Genomic DNA, 19,502 nt, shown 5'->3' with positions numbered 1-19,502 from the left:
GAGTAATAACTGAATAGCTGTAACCTGTGCAAGTGCTGCCACTTCTGGTGCAGAAGAGTTTGTATTCAGTGGGACAGTGAAGTTTTGCCAAGGTACCTTTGTAGTAACATCAAATAAGGTGTATTTTGTATTGTAAAACATTTAAAGAAGCATCAAAATAGCACATGCAAATGGAAAAGTTTTGTCATAGAAGGATCTTGTTATTCTGAGAATGCTCATGTTAAAAAAGCCACAGAGAAATATGATGGAAAGTTTAATATTAAAATCGATGAAAGACATTTTTATACATTGAACAAGTTTGTGAATGGGTGAAGTTCACTCTATAGGATATAGTTTTGTATCCAAAGTAGCAGCGTTGCCTTCCCTGAAGCTAGCAGTTCCTTCCCAGTTACAGGAAATAGTGTCCCATGTAGATGAATAAAACCAGCTTTCTACTTTTTTCCTGGGGCAATGGTTTAAAAAAGAAAAAGCAACTGAGATTCTACTGTGTGTGGTGACATGCAAGCATGTTTGTTTTCACTAATGCTTTTTGTGACTAGTGACACTGATTGGGAGCTCCCAGATTCAGCATGGTGCTGTTCTCTCTTTGTCTTTATCACATCCTCATTTTGGTGCTGCAAAAACACAGTAAGTAGGTCAGTGGTTTAATTATTCATGAATGTGATTCAGGATAAAAATAGGAAGATCTCTATACAGTTAAATACATTTTTGTGTATTTCATGAAGACCATTGCAATATCTTTCCTGTCTTTGTGAAGATCATTTCACAGCTTATCACAAAAAAGGCATCATTAACAAATAGATGCCTAAATTGCTTCAGTATATTTACAGGTGTTCCTGCATTTCGCTGGGTAAGTGGTCTCTAAACGACAAGAGTAGCTGACATGTCTCAGTTTGAGCCAGGAAAGCATGCGACAACAGCAAGATGCCATCACTCGCACCACAGAACACGGAAGCGACAGTGTCTCCTAAATACTAAGAACCCCGACGAGGGGCTGGCGTTGACAGCAGACCGCAGCGTGACGGCAGCATGCGGTGCTGCACTGTGCGTGACTTCATAGTGCAGAGCGTTGGAGCGCGGCGCTGCGGTCAGCTTCCCATCCCGCTGCTGCGAGAGCGAACCGGGGCTGTGCTCAGAGCTGTGTTGGGAAGCTGGAGCAGGTTCACAAGCAGATGCACATGAATTTACAGCAGCAAGAATCCTCGGTCAGCCAGGCTGGCATGCTTGAGGGGCAGGAATGGGGGGCAGGAGCACTTTAAACCACACACATTTTATTATGAATTTACAGCATCAGTTTATGTTTGCAGGATTAGTCTGCGCTACCCCTTGCGTGTGGCACAAGCTGGGGCATGTGCAGCAAACTAGTTTTGAAAAAGCAGTAGCATTCTTTGGCTTTTGGCAAAAAGAAATCCAAGGTAATTTTCTTTTTTTTTTTTTTTTTAAATCTCAGTATACTTCAAAATCCAAGTAAATGCAGGGGTGATAAACATGTTAACCATTTTCATGCTAGGTGCTGCCTGTAGTTCAAAACTAATATATGTATATAAAATGTATAAAATACAGTGAAAATTCAGTTTCTTTACTTTCAACTCTTTGTCGATGTTTTCTGTCCCAGCTTCTGTCGTCAGGTCAGCAACGCGCTTCTCAATGCCCTCGCCCATTTCTTCCAGGAAAAAGTTAAAGATAACTTACTTATAAATAAGAATACTAAAATTTTGTAGGGTTTTTTTTCTTCTGTGAGGGGGAAAAAAAGCGCTTTCTTCCAGACGTCTCAGCCACTCCCGTTTAGCGCCAGACGAAGCGCGCGGGAGGCTGCGTTATCCCGAGGCGACCCCGCAGCAGCTCGGGCGCCGGTTCCTCGTGTCTGCAGCGGCCGGCGGGGTGAGGGGGGGGCTGCCCTGCGGGACCCCCTTCCCGGGGCGAGGCGGGGGGCTGCCCCTTGCGGTACCGCAGCCCCTCCCGGCGGGCGGGCCCGGGAACTGGGGAAACTCCACGGACGGGGCGGCTCCTGCGGGCGCCACTAGCGGCCCCCCCGGCCCCATCTGCGCCCCCCGCCCGCAGCGGCTCGCAGGGCAGCGCGGCGGCTGTGAGCAGCCCGCCCGCGGGGGGTGCAGGGGGGGCCCGGGGCGGGCAGGAGGGGCTGAGGGGGTGCCCCGCCGGGAGCAGCTGCCCGCGGGCCGGTGCCACCGCCGGCAGATCGCGCTGGGGTTTCCCGAGCAGCGAAGGGGAAGCGGCGGCGCTCCGGGGGGTGCCCGTGCCGGCGGGCCCAGAGCCGCCCCGCCGGGTGCTTGGGTGGGTGGGTTGGTTTTCTTTTTGTTTCTTGTTTGATTTGTTGTTGTTTCTCTTTTTTTATTGTTTTGGTTTACTTTTGGTTTGGGTTTTCCTTTCGCTTGTTTGGTTTTTTTTTTTTGTTTCGGCTTGGTGTGTTTTTTTGTTGGTTAGTTGGTTTGGGGGTTTTTTCCAGGTTTTTTTGTTTGTTTGTTTGTGTGTTTTGTTTGGTATTCATTTGGTTTGAGGTTTTCTTTTGGTTTGGGTTTTTTTTTGTTGTTAGTTAGTTTTGGTGTTTGGGGGTGTGTGTTGGTTTTTTGGGGTTTTGAGTGGGTTGGTTTGTTTTGTTTTGTTTGTTTGTTTCCTGTTGCCCCTGTGATGACTTCTGCAATACAGGGCAGTAAAACCACCGTGGGCATTGAAGCTCTTTGCACCAGAATGGCAGAAGAGGCAGGGTGTGCAGCACAGGCAGGCATCGTGCACTGCCTCGGGGTCCTGCGGCGCCTAACGTAATTGAAGAAGTTTTCAGTTTTCTGTGCCTCTATGGTTAGCAGAGTATCCCTGCTCAGTAACACACGAGGGAAGGCTATGGCCCTGCAGGTTTGCCACATGTACCAGTGCCCTCACCTGCAAAAAGTTTTTCACCTGAGTTAGGAGTGACCTCAAAGGCTGGAAAGATTATCTGCTTTAAGCCAACTACTTAGAATCTTTCTGAATAAATTTGTTTTCCTTCTTGACCTTTCCCACCTCCTTTGGGAAGGGGTGTCAATCTCTGTGGTGAGACTCCAGCATCAAAGCACCCCTCCACGTGTCCGCCTGCCTCCTGTACTGGCGGCCTCTCCTCTATGCATCCTTGTCTCTCCACTCTTGCGGATGGTCCTCTTCGCCTTCTGCCTTGCAGAAAGAAAAATCCAGCAAGTTTTACAGAGCTTGAGTGCTCCAGCAGTGTTGCTACTCTGAAAGCCTCTAGATAAATGAATTTGAACAATAATATTTGTATAGATAGGCTTTGAGTTTGTACATAGCTGCTAGCTGCGACCACACAGCTTTTTTGTTCTGTTGTGTAAATAATAAGAAACAATTGTTCGTTCTTGCCTGTTCGTTTGTTGCTAATAAACCTCGTGCCCCTTAGGGCTAGATAGTAGAGCTGGTATTTGCATTTTGGCTCATGAGAACAGGCATGGCCCCCCTTCCCGCTGGGCAGCTAGGTAGGCTTCCCTCTGGGGAGCAGAGGTTTGCCCTGGGGGCAATCAAAGTGGGCTGTCCACTTACAAAGTCATGGAGTCCTGCGGTGAAGGGTTTGCAGGGGTGAAGAAACAGCTGGAAATGTGGAGGAGCAAGCGCTAGACAGCTAGCAAGTTCGCCAGAATCGCCCTAAATCTTCGTAGTGCCACATTTTAGCAATGGCTGGGTTAGAGTTCAGCTGAAGCCAAGCGCAACTTGGTAAAGGCTTTTTGCAAATAGCTTCTCCTGTTTGCGAGGCAGGTCAGTGGGGTCAGAAAAGGACATGGTATCCAGCCAGCACAGCAAGGGAGAAAGGGCAATTAAAAGCATGAAGGAGACCGAAGGGAATATTTGACCCTGCATTCCCCCTCCAAAGGTCTGGTCTGCTTATGCTGTGGCGACCGCAGCTGACCCGAAGGGCCCTCCCCGTTCAGACCCTGAGCTGCGCTAGGCCAGTAGTCCACAGCTGGGTTTATGGAATAAACATTGAAGTGTCTGTAAAGCCAAAATTGGTTGTGGAAAAGTTCCAAAGTTCAGAAAACCTAAGAACAGAAAAGACAAAGAGCAAGACCAAAAGATGTTGTTTAACAATGAGCTTGTTGGAACAGAGCAGCTTTGCCCCGCTGTCCTCTCCCGCCTCAGAGGGCTCAGTTTGCCTGAGTTGGGCTGTTACACATTTCTAGGGTCTGAAATCTGGGAATGGAAGATAAGCCATGTTTTAAAAGCAGTTACCCATGTCAGGCATGCATCCACATGCTAAGGGAAGCTGAGCCAAAAAGCTTCGGGTTTTTTGTTGTTGGCTTCAAAAGCAGAGGCTTAGCCAAGAATCAGCTACCAGCCGGGGCTACCAGTGCTCTTAAAAGCATTTACTGCAACAAGTAAAGAATACTTCACTTAGTAAAAGGGTACCAATAAATTTGTGTTGGCAATGAATACAAAAACAGATCTCGAGGGGGTTAGAGAGAGGAGCAAGAACAAAAATTTGACAATAGAAATTCATTTTCCATGCCTAAATACGCTCTATGCTGTTCCCTTTCAGTAAAAAGCTTAGATTTCAGTTACTTTCAATTTAAATAGATCTTCTTGGTATGAGGCACGTGAAACAAAAATAAAAAGCAGGGTGACCTAGAGGCTGGGGAACCATCTGCTTCCAGCTTGTGTCGGGATCGCAGGCCTGTGCTGTCAGCTCCTCAGGCTGCGCTTTCGTGCTGGTGGCACCCAAAGAGTGCTGCTCTCACTGCATCCTGGGGAAATGCCGGTCCCGCCAGCGCTGGATGGAGAAGTCAGGGTAGCAGCATAGGAAATAAAAGTGTGTTTAAACATTTATAGTCCTAAGCTCCAACTTCAATGCCACTACTATACGATGCTGTGCCATAAAAGCTTGTGGTGTGGAAGGGTAAAGGAATTGCATTACTTGTGGTGTTTGGATGTTACATAAAGTCCTTTCCCTCTCCTCTTTGCTGACAAATGAGATTTTATATACCAGGGGTCAGGAATCCTCTGGTCATGTACTCCAAGCATGTCTGGCGCAGGGCTGCTTTGGAATGGAGGTGGGGACAGAGAGAGGGCACCTCAAAACAAACAAACAAACAAAAAAAGCCTAATATTCTGCATGTAGTAAGAAAGAAAACAGGGAATTTAGTCCTGGAAGGGGACAAGGTGGCAAGTATTCCTGGGCCGCCATGGCGGCTTGGCTGGCTGTAGGTCAGGTGGCAGGATGCAAGTCACACTGCACGTTTCTTGGGTTTTGCTTTTGCCCCTCCCCAGCAGAAGCATGGTCAGCTGTAGGAGTTTTCTCTGACGAGACAAGGGCTGGGTACAAGCCAGCCCTGGCACCGCAGCTGTGGTGGTTTTGCTCCCAGGTGACAGGGTTGGGTCTGTGTGTCATGTTGTGCCTGGTCTTCCCCTCTCGTCGCAAGCTTCTTGTGTGTCATGTTGCAGTCGTTGTTCAGAGGGACGCAACGTGCAGGAGAAGCATCTGGCTTTGCTGGGTCATCAGCTTTTATTTGCTGAAATCCTAAATGGTGCTGATGGCTCTTGCAAGCAAGCTATTTGATGTTTACCTGTTTCTCCTGACCTAGCATGGTGTAGTTCGCTGAAAGCTTGTTCCACTGGAATATGTACTGGTGAAGACTTCCCTATCCTTTCATCTGGTAACATCAGTAGAAGTAATAAGGTGCTGTTATTTCAAAGCATGGCAAGATGTGGCGAGTGAAACATGGATCCTTCAGGCATGGGGAAAAGGGGTCCGGGTCAGCAGCGTCTGGCTCTGTGGTGCTGCTGTCATAGACAGGTCATCTGAGGTGAACAGTAGAGGCTTGTGCATTTGTGCACGGTGCAGATTTCAGGCTCTGTATCTTTGAAGAGAAAAGGGCAATTCCAGCGGTTGGGAAACCTGATCCCTGATGGAAGTGCTCTGCTGTCTGTGAAAGTGTTCCTTTTTGGCTGCTCACAAATCCCTTATTGTGAGACTTGCTGGGGCAGCCCCTTTCGGCAAGCTCCTCCAGCACGCCTGCTGACAGGGTGACAGTGCTCTCTGGGTGCTCTGCGGGCACTGTATTGCCCGGTGGCTGCACCTGACCACAGGGCAGCGTTTCCCTGGCAGGGTTCCGCCTGGGGTAAAGGCAGCAGCAGCAGCAGGACTGCTGCGGGTGCTCGGGCCATGGGGGCTGGCGTGGCAGTGCCCTTCGGCCCTGGGGGAGCTGTGCTAATGTGGCCCTGCGGTCACCCGGCTGGCTGCTGCCGGCCACGTTATGGGGTGATGGTCCCGAAATCTCTGGCTCTGTTTCCCGGGCATGTTGAGATGCTACTTCCGACACTGCTTTTTGCTCCAGCCTTTTTCCTGCTGCCCTTGGAGAGGGGGCATGGAGGAGCGTTCATGGAGCAGTTCCCCTCCCGAGAGGCTGGGGAGGGCTGGAGGTGTTTGTCCGCTATGGGAAAGGGAGCAGGGTCTGTCCCTGCAGCCTCGTGGCCCTGGTGGCACACCTGACACGGGGTCTGGGGGTTGTGTGCCTCACCTTGCAGCCTTGCTCCTTGCACTGGTGTCAGTGCATGGTGACCCTTCAGGATGAAGCTGCCGTGCAGCAGGTGAGGCTGTGGTAGCCGCTCAGGGGCTGTGCCGTGGTGCAGGGACATGGTCCGGCCCCGTGTTCCCACCCCACACCCTGTGTGGGTCCCTTCCAGGAGCCTCGTGGGCCGAGGCACAGTGCGTGATCCCCACACAGGAATTAGATGCAGTACGTGGCGTGGCGTGTGACAGCGAGGGGATTTTCTGTGGCTGGAGGGGCTTGGGAGCTGGGTGAGGGAGGGAACGGTTTGTTTGAAGACACAAATTTTGCTTTTCGAGAAGCTGGGAAGGGCCATGGCCAAAGCTCCCTGCGAGCCACCTGCAGCCGTGCTCACGCTTCCTTGCAGCTCCAGGGAGTTTGCCCCGAGAAGGCAGCAAGAGTGTTTTTCTGGTACGAGCGGTTTAAATTCACCTTGGATTAGTGGAAAACACCGCAGCTGCAGAAGACATGGGTGGATTTGGGCAAATATGGGGAATACCCCTGGGGAACAGCAGGCATGCAGTAAGCTGTACCTGCTCTGACAGGGGGGTTTGAATGGGTGAGCGACGGCAGCAGTGCAAAGCCCGGGGCTGTGGGAACCCCGTTCTTGGGCTGCTTCTGTTGGGAGAAAAAGCTCGTGCCTGCCTGAAGCAACGGCCCTTCGCAGTGCGCTGAGGGTTGCAGCCGTCCCCAGCGGCGGCCGGCGCGCCCCGGCTGTGGCACGGGGCCGTGCGGGACGGGCTCTGCCGCCTCCGCCGCCGGTGGCGCCTCGCCGCGCTCCCAGCAGGAGCCTTGCGGGCGCGTTCCAAGTGCGCCTGGCAAACGGCGTCTGACACGAGGACGCGGAGCGATCAGAGGGTGCGGCGATGCTCGGCAAAACAAGGCGCCTGACGCCGCCGGTCAGGGCCTGCCCCGCGCCGGTCTGTGTCCCCCTACCCACCGCCCCCGGTCTGGCTCCGCCCCCGTCCCGTTTGGCTTCGCCCCCGCGGGAATCGGCGGAGCGGCCCCGTCGCTCATTGGCTGCTCATGGTGACGTCACGGGCCGCCCTGCTCCGCCGCCGCCGGGCCGGGCCCTCAGTGGCGGAGTGGCGGCGTGGCGGCGGGCGGAGGATGGCGGCGGGCGGAGCTCCGCGGGCAGGTGGGCCGGCGGGGAGCGGCCGGCCGGCGGGCGGGCGGGCTGGCTGTGCGAGAGGCAGGCGGGCAGGGAGGGACGGACGGACGGACGGACGGACGGACGGGCGGGCGGGCGGGGCCCCCTCAGGGAAACGGCCCGGCGGGCGGAGGAGCAGCGCCCCCGCCCCTCGGGCCGCCGCCCAGCCGCCGCTCCCCTCAGCGGTGGCTGCCGCCCCCGCGCCGTGCCAGAGCCGCGGTCCCCGCTGCGGGCAGCCCCCGTGGTGCCGGCGGCGGCCCCCGGCCCGCCCGGCGCAGGGCGGCGGCGCAGGGCGGCGGCCCAGGGGCGGGCCCCGCCTGACGCTCCGTCCCGTCCCTCCCAGCAGGCGCCGGCCCCGCGGGACAGGCCGCAGCCATGGTGCCGCGTTCCGGCCGGGGCGCCGCGCGGGGCTGAGGCCGCCGGAGCGCTGCCCGCCGCGGCCGCGCCATGGAGGTGGCGGGGCTGGAGTGGCTGCTGGGCCCCGCGCGGCAGCTGGTGGCGTGGGGCGCGGCGGGGGCCATGGTGTTCGGCGGCGTGGTGCCCTACGTCCCGCAGTACCGGGACATCCGCCGCACGCAGAACGCCGAGGGCTTCTCCACCTACGTCTGCCTGGTGCTGCTGGTCGCCAACATCCTGCGCATCCTCTTCTGGTGAGTGGGGCGGCGGGCGCGGGGCCCGGCCGTGGCGGGGGCGCTGGGGTGGCGGGGGGCGCTGGGGTGGCGGGGGGCGCGCCTCCCGGCTGCGCGTGCCCCTGGCCCGGGGGTCCGCGTGCTGCCCCGCCATCGGCGCGTGGGTCCGCGGGGCGGCGGCGCCGGGCGCTGCCCGTTGCCCGTTACTCGTGCCGGCTCCGGGAAGGAGCCCTGCGGCTTGCTGGTAAAAGGGAGAGGTGTGTTCGAAGTCAGATCTATTTTCCTGGCTGGCTGCCTCCCCCTGGTCCTCTGGCTCCGCTCCCGGGGCGAAGGCCCCGTCCTGCACGGCTGTTCTAGCACCTGGTTGCTGTTACCGGCACTGGGACGCCTGCTGTATGTTTCCCGGGCGCCACTTGGCTCCAGAGAGGTTCACTTCTGGGGCTCCATGCTAAATTGCAGACTAAAATACTCTTTCTTAGATAAGCGGGCAAAAGCTGGATTATCTGTCAAAGCAGGATGTTTTCAGCACCACTTTCAATATTGAAAAGCAACTCTGTTACTGTATTTAGGTCTTGTGCCGCTGGACAAAAGAAATGTTATTAGGGCATAATTTCCATGAATGAATTTTACAAACTAATTTTCTGTATTACTACTTACAATATAGATGCTACAGCACTGGGAACGTGCTTGAGAAACCAAAGATGAAATGGTCTGGAAAATTACTGCAGCTTTATTCTAAAAATTATTTGACTACAAGATGCTGCTTTGTAGTCCAGAAAGAACTGATAGGTAATGTGCTACATCCTTTTGGTGCTTTGCAGTTTCTTTTTAAAGCCTCTCTGACCATTTAAGTATAAGGAGCTTCCTGGATTCTTATACAGCAAAATGCAACATCTAAGTTGTGCCGGAGTGGAGAAAACGGGACTCTCCCCTGGGGCCAGGGCTGGCAGTCAGGCTGAGGAGTTGTCACTAGATCAGAGCTACTTGTTGCATTGGACCTGTAGTTTTACTGGAGAGAAGCACGCAGAGCAGCTGCTGGAGGAAGCAGAAGGGAAGCAGAGAAACTGACGGGGGGGAGGAGAAGTGGAAAGCCTGAGTTGACAGTCTGAGAAATAGAAATTGTGTGATTTTTTTGTTTCACTGGAGGTAGTTGAAATATATGAATGACTTGGGCCTGAATGGAGATGCTGGCAGTTTCTGGGTAACCCGGTGAGCGCATCTGTTAAATGAGACTTTGGCTGTGGAAGAACAGAAAGAGCTTTAATCGGAATTGATTTTAAGTATATCTAGTTGAGATGTGCAAAAGAATAAATACTATGAGTGATGAAAAGTTATAATTTATGTCTATGTTAAAAAATTTGTCAACACTTCAAAAGAGAAAGAACGCAGTTACATTGATAAGGTTATGTAATTTTTTGCTGTGAGTATTTAAGCCATGTAATAGTATCGCTCTCTTGACACGTACTAGCTCTGCGTAGGCTCTGGTGATCTTGGAGCTCGTGATGGCATGGAATGGCTTCAGAGAGCATGTGCATAGGTGTGTCTGGCTGAGCAGGGAGTGTAAGGTATGCTGCTGGCTTGTGGTACAGCCACTTCTGTGGGGAAATGTGAGTGTGTGCCTGCAGAAACCTTGCTGTCTGTACTTGGAATGAATTGTCCCTTTCTAGTTCTGTTGAATGGAAAGAAAAGAAGACTTGTGTAATGATAATCCAGTGTTCCTTGAGAGAGAATATTTTGCTTTTCTACTTACAAAGATTAGGCATCCGTGGTCGTTCATTATAAACACCAGTAAGTCATGAAGGCAGCACTGGGGGTGAATGTTATCCTTGGGCATATGGGTGATTAAAGGCAGATAGCAGAGCAAGAGCCTCTGATTTCTGTGAACATGTTTAAAATACACCCATGGAGCAGCTTGGCAATTCAAATTTTGCATTAGTTGTTTAATGTCAGCTATGGCTGATGTGATATCTGGGATGCAGCCCTCCAGATAGTTTAACATAAACAGAAGAATTATTTTAATTTTCATTGGAGGGAATTAGAAGTTGGGGTTTTTTGTTTGTTTTAAATGTGTGAAATAATTTATCCATTTTTGTGCCAGAACAGAACTGTTCCTCCAAATAATTTTTTGTGCATAATTTTTCCCCAATTTGACTTTCAAAGCACCTGTTGGTAAGATTATCCCTCCTTCCCTTTAGCAACCCAGTCCAGACCTTAATCCAAGCCTCTCTTCTGAGAACTTCACTGACATACAGCTGCTGTTTTTTCAGTTGTTTTTAGTTTTTCTTCATTACCTCTGGTTATTAAGAGTATGATTTGTGCCAGATTCATCCCTCCTGAATTCCCCTCCACGCTGATCCAAAAATAAATGGTTAAAGTGGTCGGCCTTAAAAACTTTTGAGTTCTAATGGTGTTGCGTTTCAGGCCTTAATTATTTATCAGGATGCCTCATAACTTGTTTTGGTGTGGTGGTTGTTTTGTTTTGGTGTGTGTTTTTTTTTTTTTAAACTCCAAAGACATTTATGTAGTTTTTCTTTCATTACTTCCAGATTTTCCCTGGGTTTCATATATTCTTGAATTTGAGGCTCACAGAGTGGAATGCTATGTATTTCAGATGCATGGCAACAGGAACAGACAGTTCCTGCCTTTTATGCTATGTTTTCTCTGTATTTTCACTCTTGAGTAGTGCTGGTCTTTCTGTATCTCTGTCACTGGTAAGAGACCCAGTCCACCTTTCCCCTCTGGCTCTACAGTGCTTTGTTCATCTCAGCTGTGCAGGCAAGTCTCTCCTTTCCTATTTGTGAATTGGCAGATTCCACATGTTCCTAGGACTGTACTTGGTTATCTCCAGAGTGGTGTTTTAATTTGTTTGTTTCTAAGTCTGGTTTTGCAGTGGGTGAAGTTTGACCTTTTGTCTCCCCTCCAAACTGGGTATTTACTTCCTAATCTTGGCACGTTTTGTATGTGGGTAGAGTTGCAGCTGGTGTATTGCGCTATGCCAGTAGCCAGTGAACAAAGTACTAATGAGATCAGGGATAACAAACCTGTTTCCAGTTACCTGTTTTCACAGTTTCTCTTCCTCCAATTAGACTGTCTCCAATGGTAAGCCATCTTTTTAAAGTCAAGAAGACTCAGTGCAGTGGCTCTTCTCCTTGTCTTCCTGCCACTGAATCCTTTAGTTTCAGGGTGTGTTCAAAGAACTTCTGTTTGCTATTGATGACAGTAACACATTATCTGTTAAGTCATTTTTCATGCTTTTCTGTTAGTGTCTCAAAATGTCATCATTAAAGAGACCTTTCTGCTTTCGCTTGTGTGTGTTCGGCCTTGCTCTGTTCCAACAACGAGTTATGCCAGAACTTTGTGGAGAAGCAGTCGGAGAAGACTGCTCTGCAAGAATGGAAACTGTATATGGATAACAGTGGGCATGATTCTACTTAGCTTTGTTTGTGCACACATGGCTTTTTTTTTTTTTTTAGGGAAGAGGAAGTAGAAGTTTGTGCAAACTTGTTCAGTGAGTTGACTGGATGTGAAGTCTTTGGTTCTTTTAAAGAGGATTCTGGGAAAAAAACCAATAAATGTGAAAAGTAGACTTTGCTCACAGCATCATACAATGAGGTCTCTGTTTACCAGTGTGAGAAGTAGATTTTGTGCTGTTACTAGATTTGATACCAAGTTAACTTAATTTTTAGTAATAATCTATTGTTACAAATTTATGTAACACTTCAAAGCAGCGCTTATTTTGGAGGTGCCGACATAGCTGCTGGTCATGTTTTCTGATTGGTACCAGCTGCTCCGTTGTTCTGGTCCTTCTGCCGCTGTCAGTGCTGCTGCTCCTGTCAGTCTTCTCCAGACCCCGTAAGTCATTATTTCCAGCTCTCCACTGAGTTCAACTTCTGGACTGGTCAGCCTGGTGGAGGTCCGCGCTATGGGTCAAGAGGAGGAGGCGGCGGCAGTGCAAATCTCAGCATCTTTGTAATTCTGGTACACAGGAAGATGTGTGGCATGCTCCAAAAAAATCTGTTACCATCTCCCCCCCCCCCCCAGTATTTTTACTAAAACAATTACTGTTTTTTTTTAGCTGATGCCTTACTGTGCTTGCTAGGGTTAGCTCTGACTTCTGGTTCAACACTGGTTGTTAAAATATCCAAGGGATACCCTGGGCCTTACTGATGGTTTTGAAGTTGTGGGCTGGCTTCAGGGCGCACCATGGCACTTGAACTCAGTTGTGACCAAGACAGAATATCTCCTTGGTTGATGTGGCCTGCAGGCTGCCAGCTGACAAGCTTTGCATTGTCATCCAGAACTGGAACAAGAAGGCGGGCGAGAGTTGTGTAATCAGTTGGGGGTGGACGATGCAGAACTTACTTGTGAGTTCTCTCTCTTCCCCTTTTCTTTTTTTTTAACAGAGCTTATGTTGAGAGAAGTTACAGTTTCTTTTAGTATTAAAATCAGAATAAATAGCTGGAGGAAAGGGAACTGCAGTTTTCTTAGAAGTCAGCAGTAGGTTTTCTTTTTTTTTTTTTTTGTATCTTGAGTGAGTTCAGCCAAAAGTACTTATGTTCCATCCAGTTCCCAGAGGGTTTGGGACTTTTTTTTTCAGTTTTGCAGTCCATAAAATGCTTTATGCGGTAGTATGATATATGGTTTGTATATCTTCCAGGAAGACAATATTCCCTCCAAAGGTTTTGAGATACGATTCTGTGGGCCACTGGCCTAAACCCTCTACGGCAACACCATAGAAATTCAAAGAACAGAAAATAAAACCTTCCAGTTTTGGAGGAGTTCTCTCAAAATAGTTGCCTTGAGACAAACTGTGGAAACAAGTTCTGGCAGTCAGGCAAAAGATGAAAACTATGAAGCATGTTATTTTTGAACAAAGGTAACCCTCTACCCATTTCACTGAAACAAAGTGGGTTCTGAAAACTGTAATGTCAGTAGAACTGGGGGCTCTGTGCCGGGGCCAGTGCAACGCACTCCCTGCTGTGCTTAGAGGTTTACTGAGACAAGCATGCAGCTGGAGATGATGTACAGGAACACCTTCAGCTTGCCGTTGTCTGGGGCAGATTCCTACACACGTACTTATTGCGCTCTAACACCTACGGTGTTACTAGTGGATCAGGTCTGTGCTGTCTGGTGCTGCTTTGGCTTCGGTGGGCCAGTGGTGTCTGTCTGTGGGACTTATGTAGGAAGGAGAAACTTTTGCTTTTAAGACTTCTGTTACTAAAATGAGTCTTGCCAGCTTTTACCAGGTGGGGAAGGTGGTGTGATGCTGTAACAAACCTGACAGAGTGACTACAACTTTACAAGATTGCACTACATATGGCCTGCTGGTGGAATCCTGCTCGGATACTGACAGCAGAAGTGTGTTACGCAATTCCTCCTCCTCTTCATAGATGCCAGAGAGCAAGGATAAAATGCGCTGCTCTTTTGTATAAAAAGTACAAGTAAAGCAGGTATTGATGTGCCCAAATGAGAAGCTTGTTTTGTGTCTCCATAAAGTCCTGGAAGCTCACATGTTGAGGAGAATCTCTTATCAAGAGATCTTGTTGTAAAACTAGTTTGTTTCTTGTTCTTCCTGCTGGTTAAATTCTGTAATTGGGCTTTCAGGACACTGCCGTGCTGCTGCCCTGGGCTGTCTGTCGCTGCCCTGGTGGCATGTGCAGTATCCCATATGCTTTCCACGTTGTCTAGAATCTGTGACTTCCCGAAGAGCTGGAGCAGTCAGCCCAGAGCAGTGAGGCTGGTAGTAATCTGGTGTTTTCCACGCTTGTGGTGAGTGCACCTGCAGAGGCTGTGGGCAGAGGCTGTGGGGCTCTGCCTGGGACAGTGTGGCCAAGGTGATGGGGATCTGGTTGCAGCAACAGCAGTCACTTTCTTCTCAGAAACATCTTAGGAAAAGAGAAGCAAAGCTTTTGTGTTTGGTCTAGTTGGGCTGCTTCTGCACAATTGGCGTTTGCTGCTTTGAGCAAGACCTGGGCTGGAACAGCAGGATTATTGCAACAGGATCAAGCAGTGCTGATGGGATTACGTAGCTTTCTCAATGACTAGTCGGTCTTTGCTGTGGTTTGAACATTCACTTCCCTTGTCTTCATTGCCCTGAACATGCATAGGTCATTTTAAAGCTGTGAACTACTATTAAAAATGTAAGCCCCACCCCGCCCCCCTTTATTTACATATTTGACTAGTACAGGAAAAAAGAATTAGTTTGTTTTTACAGCATTGAGTAAACAGCTTTTATCTCTTTGTAATCTGGCATATGAGGTCTGAGTTCCCTGAGTACTGCACATGTCCCCGTTCACCTTCTCACACAACATCCTAGCTGTGGGGTGAAAATGCTGAATGATGATGGTGACCCCCTCATCACCAGGACTTCAGTGTTGTTCTTTTCTGCAAGCCTGTTCTGCTGTCCTGGGGCTCTTCATCTTTCGCTCATCATCTGCTTTAATGTTCCTCTCCTCCCGGTTCCTGCTTAGGCAAAGATGGGAATGATGTCTGCAGGGCAGGTGGTGAGCAGAATGTGGTAGAACGACACGCTCTGCCCGCGGGGCTCGCAGCTTGCAGCGCTTCTGGCTCAGGCTGGTGTGAGGAGCCTTAGGCTGGATTGGTGTTGCTTTGGTAGGCCCCGAGATCAGTGTGGAGCAGAGTAAGCGGCTTGGAGTGCTGTTTGTTTCCGTGATCCTGAGCAAAATGGTTGTTCTGGCTGTACTTTTAAAGCTTCGAGAACCCATCAGTGCTCCTTGACACTGGTACACCTTTGGGTCTGGGCAGTGTGGTGTGTGGGCTGTGCCCCGTCGTGCTGCCCCGTGGTCTCGGGGTGGATGTCCTGCAGCGTGAGGGCTGTGCAGCCTGCAGGGCTCCATCAGGGGCTTGGTGTCTGCGGGCTTGTATTTCACACGAGTATGTTTTGTTCTGTAACCCTTACTGTCTTTGGCTGAAGGGTTGTAAAAAAGAAATCTGCAGGTGGTGTGCATTGTTTGAAGTCCCTGTAAGAATTTTCAAATTTTCAGTTTGCCTCTCTTGCGCATTGTAACTTTTGTTCTCTCTCTTTCCCCTCCCCCCCCCCCCCCCCCCCCCCTCCAATTTCTAAGGGGTAGAGGATCTGCAGCAATACTTCTGGTGTCATTTCCAGTAAGGCTGTGGTGATGGCACATTGTTATGATCAGATAGCAGGTGGCCATGCTTATGGGGGGTGGTGGTGGGTGGATGTTTATAGTGCAAGCAATACCTTTGTGAGGCACCCGTTACTGAAGGGCCAAATATCTCATCAGCTGGGAGAAGCTGACCTGAGGCTGACTTTACCGTCATAACAGCTTCCAGCTTATTTGCTGCTAGCTCAGCCCCTATTAAAGGCATTACTATATTTTTGCATGCAAATGCTTTTGTAATTGGAGATGTTTTTTCTAAACCTGATGTAAACAGCTCTAACTGCTCTGTTATTCTGAGTAAGTCTTTCGCACTTTTTTTCCTCATTCCCTGAGTAAGAGACGTATAACCCGTAGTGAATTCCAGTAACCTGGGGGAACTTGGCCACAGTTAGCAACAGGGACTGAGTGAGCTTTGGGATCATGGGCACAGTGAATAGGCTGGGCCAAAGTCTTGTTCTTCTCCCGTGCATTTTTCCTAGTGTAGGGAAAGCCTTACCCAGAGCATGCTCTGCCTATGGTTACGTCCATCTTTTTTCCTTCCTCATAGCGTCCTGCAAATTTGTTAGCATCGGTAGTAGTAAGAAGGGGAGGGGACTAAGGTATGTGGAAATACTGTATCTTCACGTAGCTGCTGATGGTGTCTTTGGAGTGGTGTGGAGGCTCAAGCGTTGTCGTACTTTTCCAAAGCTGCATGCCGTTAGGCAGGAAATACTTAGCCATTTGCATCGGTGTAGGCTGCTTGGCTGTTCTGCACAGGAAGATTTCCAAGAAAGCTAGTCAAGGACTTTCCAGTCTCTCTCCTGTTCCTCGTTAGTTGACTCATAACAAAAAATATCTCTCTGGTGAAATGGCTGTAGTGGAGATGAAGTATTCTGTGAGAGAGCGTGGTGGTGAACCTAGTTGTTTTTTACCAACATGGAGCCCTGCCATGACAGTAGCCCAAGCGTAAGAAATCATGTTTTGCCAGGGTGCTGTAAAACGGGAACTGTCGAGAAGAGGGCAATGGTTGCTATGCCTGTGAGGCTGAGGTCTCGGGCAGCTTCATGTGCTCAGAGAATGGCTTTAAGCAACTATGCTGGAAGGAAATTTGGAAAGACTGCGTGCCTCACGGTGCGGGCTGAAGGATGTGGGGAACATAGCAATCCATTTTCACCAAATCCCTTCCTCAACACCTCTGTCTTCAGGGCATAAAACCTGGCAGAGCTGAGCACAGAGAAGCAGCTCACAGTGATGCATGTGCAGCCTTCCTATTCTAAATCTAATATGCTTTGAGGGCTGCCTATGAACAGCTTCCACCCTGTAGCCCTAATGCACTTACTGAGTGTGTCTGGTGAGGACTGCTGAGCTTTCATTGAGGAATTCAGGAAGAGGAGTGTGGAGCATCACTGGCCTTTGCTGAAGGGTCCCGTTTTCCTCTGGCAGAATCTTGTGCAATCGCGTAAGAATAAGCTCTTCGGTCAAGACTGGCTGCAAGAAGCACTGGCTGGTGACAAGAAACTCCACATTCACCCCTCTGTGTTACATGCAGGAAGGGCTCAGTCAGTAGTCCCCACCAAGCATCATCTGTGAGCAAGCAGAAATTAAACTGTGGGAAGGGTGGAGGGCAGGAGAGGACAAATTATGTATGTTTGGTTCCCACATCTTTTGGGCTTGCTTACTTCCCCCAGCCTTGGTCCAAATTAGACACAAATTGATTAATTGATTGGTGTGTTCTGCAGACCTGGTCTTTCCACTCAGAAGTCTAGAGGCAAAGTATCATACTTCTCACCCCCAGGAAGATGTTATATTAAACCTAGCAAGCTAATAGCTGTAGGTATTTATTTCTTTATAGGCCAAGCACTATTGTTTTTATGACTTCACCTTAAAAATGAAAACCTGAAAAAGGTTAAGTTTTGCACAGTTCTTGTGAAATCTACTGAGTGTGTATGTGGCAAGGACACACAACTGGTATTAATGCAGCATAACTCTCTGGTCTCTCTGTACTGCCTTCACTGCTCAATGAATCTGCTTCTCTTTTCAAAATAATACGTTTGCTGCTGGCTTTGGAAACGGAGACTTCAACTTCTGGTTTCAGAATTTCTAGGATCAGTCCACAGGGAGGTTGTAATAAGGTTCTCCGGTGCTCCTGCAAGGGGATTGTGACTCTTGAGCTACTATATGTGCACCTAGGTTTGGCTGGTGACTTTGTCTAACTCAGGCTTTTATACCTGTTACTGTTAGGATTTCTTTTTTCAGGTGCTTAGATAGGATCAAAGAATGAAACAGAGTACAACACTTGTCATCTTTGAGATGTTTTATGTATTTTCTTTTATCTTTTCTTTAGGTTTGGAAGGCATTTTGAATCCCCTCTTTTGTGGCAAAGCATTATCATGATCATTACTATGTTACTGATGCTGAAGCTGTGCACTGAAGTACGTGTATCCAACGAGCTGAACATAAAACGCCGCTCTTTTGCAGGTGAGTGACACGACTGACTTTTGCAGGATAAATCTTTTTGGACAGAAGTTCTGTCTGAATTGCAATCCATATATAATTCAGTGTAGCACTTCCTGAACGTCTTTTTTGAAACTGCTTTTTTTACAGGTAAATATGTAAAGCTGTAATTTTATTTCAGATGGGTCTTGGTTCAATCTAGAAATCAGAGTTCTCCTTAATATTTCACACTGTGCCCTAAGTATAGAGCTGGCTGTGATGCCATTGTGCTAGCCTGTGTTTTTTTTAGATCTTGACCAGAATAAGAATTTATTTTCTTTAGCTGTACTTTCTACCAAGTTCTTAGCTATGGTCGTATGTTTTTATCTGAAATTTTATTTTTCAATTGCAAACATTTGCTTTTGTACATAATTTATTTTCTACTTACTGAGTTTCTGGCAGTCAAAATAGGAGGTGCTGTCATATGGCTACAAAACAATGTCTTTTTGTGTACAATTTCCTTAGGTTTTAGTGTGCGTTTAGTTGGGATTTATGCAAATTTTCACATTTTATTTTGGTTATTTATTAATTTGTAGGCATTGATAATTTCAGTTAGGGCCAGAGTATTATTGTTTATTTAATGAAATGTTCAAGCTTAGTGGGAAGTCCCTGCTTCTTTTCCCAAATAAAAAATGAGAGGGGTAGTTTTTGCGTTGACTTTGACTTACAACATTTTATGTTGCAGCTTATCACCAACAATAACAGAATTAATGCTATCAGCTTTTTGTCAGTTGTTTTGCCAATATAGATGTATAATTTATTCTCTCCATCTGTTCTCTTCTCTCACTCCCTTATAATTGAGGGTCTGATTCAGTTCCAGATATCCACAGCCATCATTAGAAGGCAGCAGCTACTGGCTGTGCAGTAGGGTAATTTATCTAATAGCTAAGGAAGCTGCTTCCATTCCTGCTCACTGTGGAGTGTAGTGTGGGACCGTTCAGGTAAGTGAATCCATGTGGAGGGGGAGCTGCACTCCAGCTCCCAAACAAAAGCTGCTGTGTTCACAAGGGTGTTAGTCTGGCGGGATGAACGACTTAAAAACTGCTTTCAGCCAGGTGTAGCAGCAGGTAAAATCTAGGAAGCGTTTGGGAAGGACATGGATGTTTTCTCCCTCCTTTGCTCTCCGTGCTGGCGTTTCCTGAAGTGGCAGAACGGTTTCTCTGTTTGCCCTTTCTGAAGGGAGATTGTCCTTGTGCACATTTACACGTACACTCTTGCAGGCTCCTTTGGTAACCTTTGGGCAAAAGGAGGGGCTATTCAGTTCTGTATATAGTGCTCTTTAAACAACTCTCCCTGAAAGACATGCAGTCTCCTAAAGGGTAATCGGTCTTTCCCTGAGCAGGTAACAGAAACTTCTCAAGGTCACATTGTGTCATTTGATCCTTTTCCCTGAAACTCTGCTTGTCATGTGTGTGTTTAACTGGGGAGACTGATTTTACCTACTTGTGGCCCTTATTTATTTGTTTTCATCAAAAGGCTTGCATCCTTCCACAACCTTTGAGAACAGCTAAGATCTTTTTCTTACCTGTGATTGATTTTTAGTAAGGCCAACTGTAACGTGATGGCTCAG

The 19,502-nt window shown here is 48.7% G+C and overlaps 1 protein-coding gene across 3 annotated transcripts in view; it reads left to right on the top strand.

Moving 5' to 3' along the window:
• Positions 1 to 7,662: 7,662 nt before the first annotated feature.
• SLC66A2 (solute carrier family 66 member 2) overlaps positions 7,663 to 19,502 on the top strand; it is a 65,738-nt gene continuing 53,898 nt past the window's right edge. For 2 of the 3 annotated variants that reach the window (XR_008746463.1, XM_055799591.1), the window contains exons 1-2: positions 7,787 to 8,339; positions 17,784 to 17,917. Coding sequence is in view for 2 of the 3 variants with exons in the window: in XM_055799591.1 (XP_055655566.1) it covers positions 8,137 to 8,339; positions 17,784 to 17,917 (337 nt within the window). In the remaining variant the exon portion in view is untranslated. Of the gene's footprint in view, positions 7,678 to 7,786; positions 8,340 to 17,783; positions 17,918 to 19,502 lie in introns of those variants that run through there. The other variant, XM_055799590.1, reaches the window with a different exon arrangement.

Source organism: Falco peregrinus, chromosome 3, assembly GCF_023634155.1.
Source record: "Falco peregrinus isolate bFalPer1 chromosome 3, bFalPer1.pri, whole genome shotgun sequence".
Classification (NCBI taxonomy): Eukaryota; Metazoa; Chordata; class Aves; order Falconiformes; family Falconidae; genus Falco; species Falco peregrinus.
This window is presented reverse-complemented; position numbering and strand designations above follow the sequence as displayed.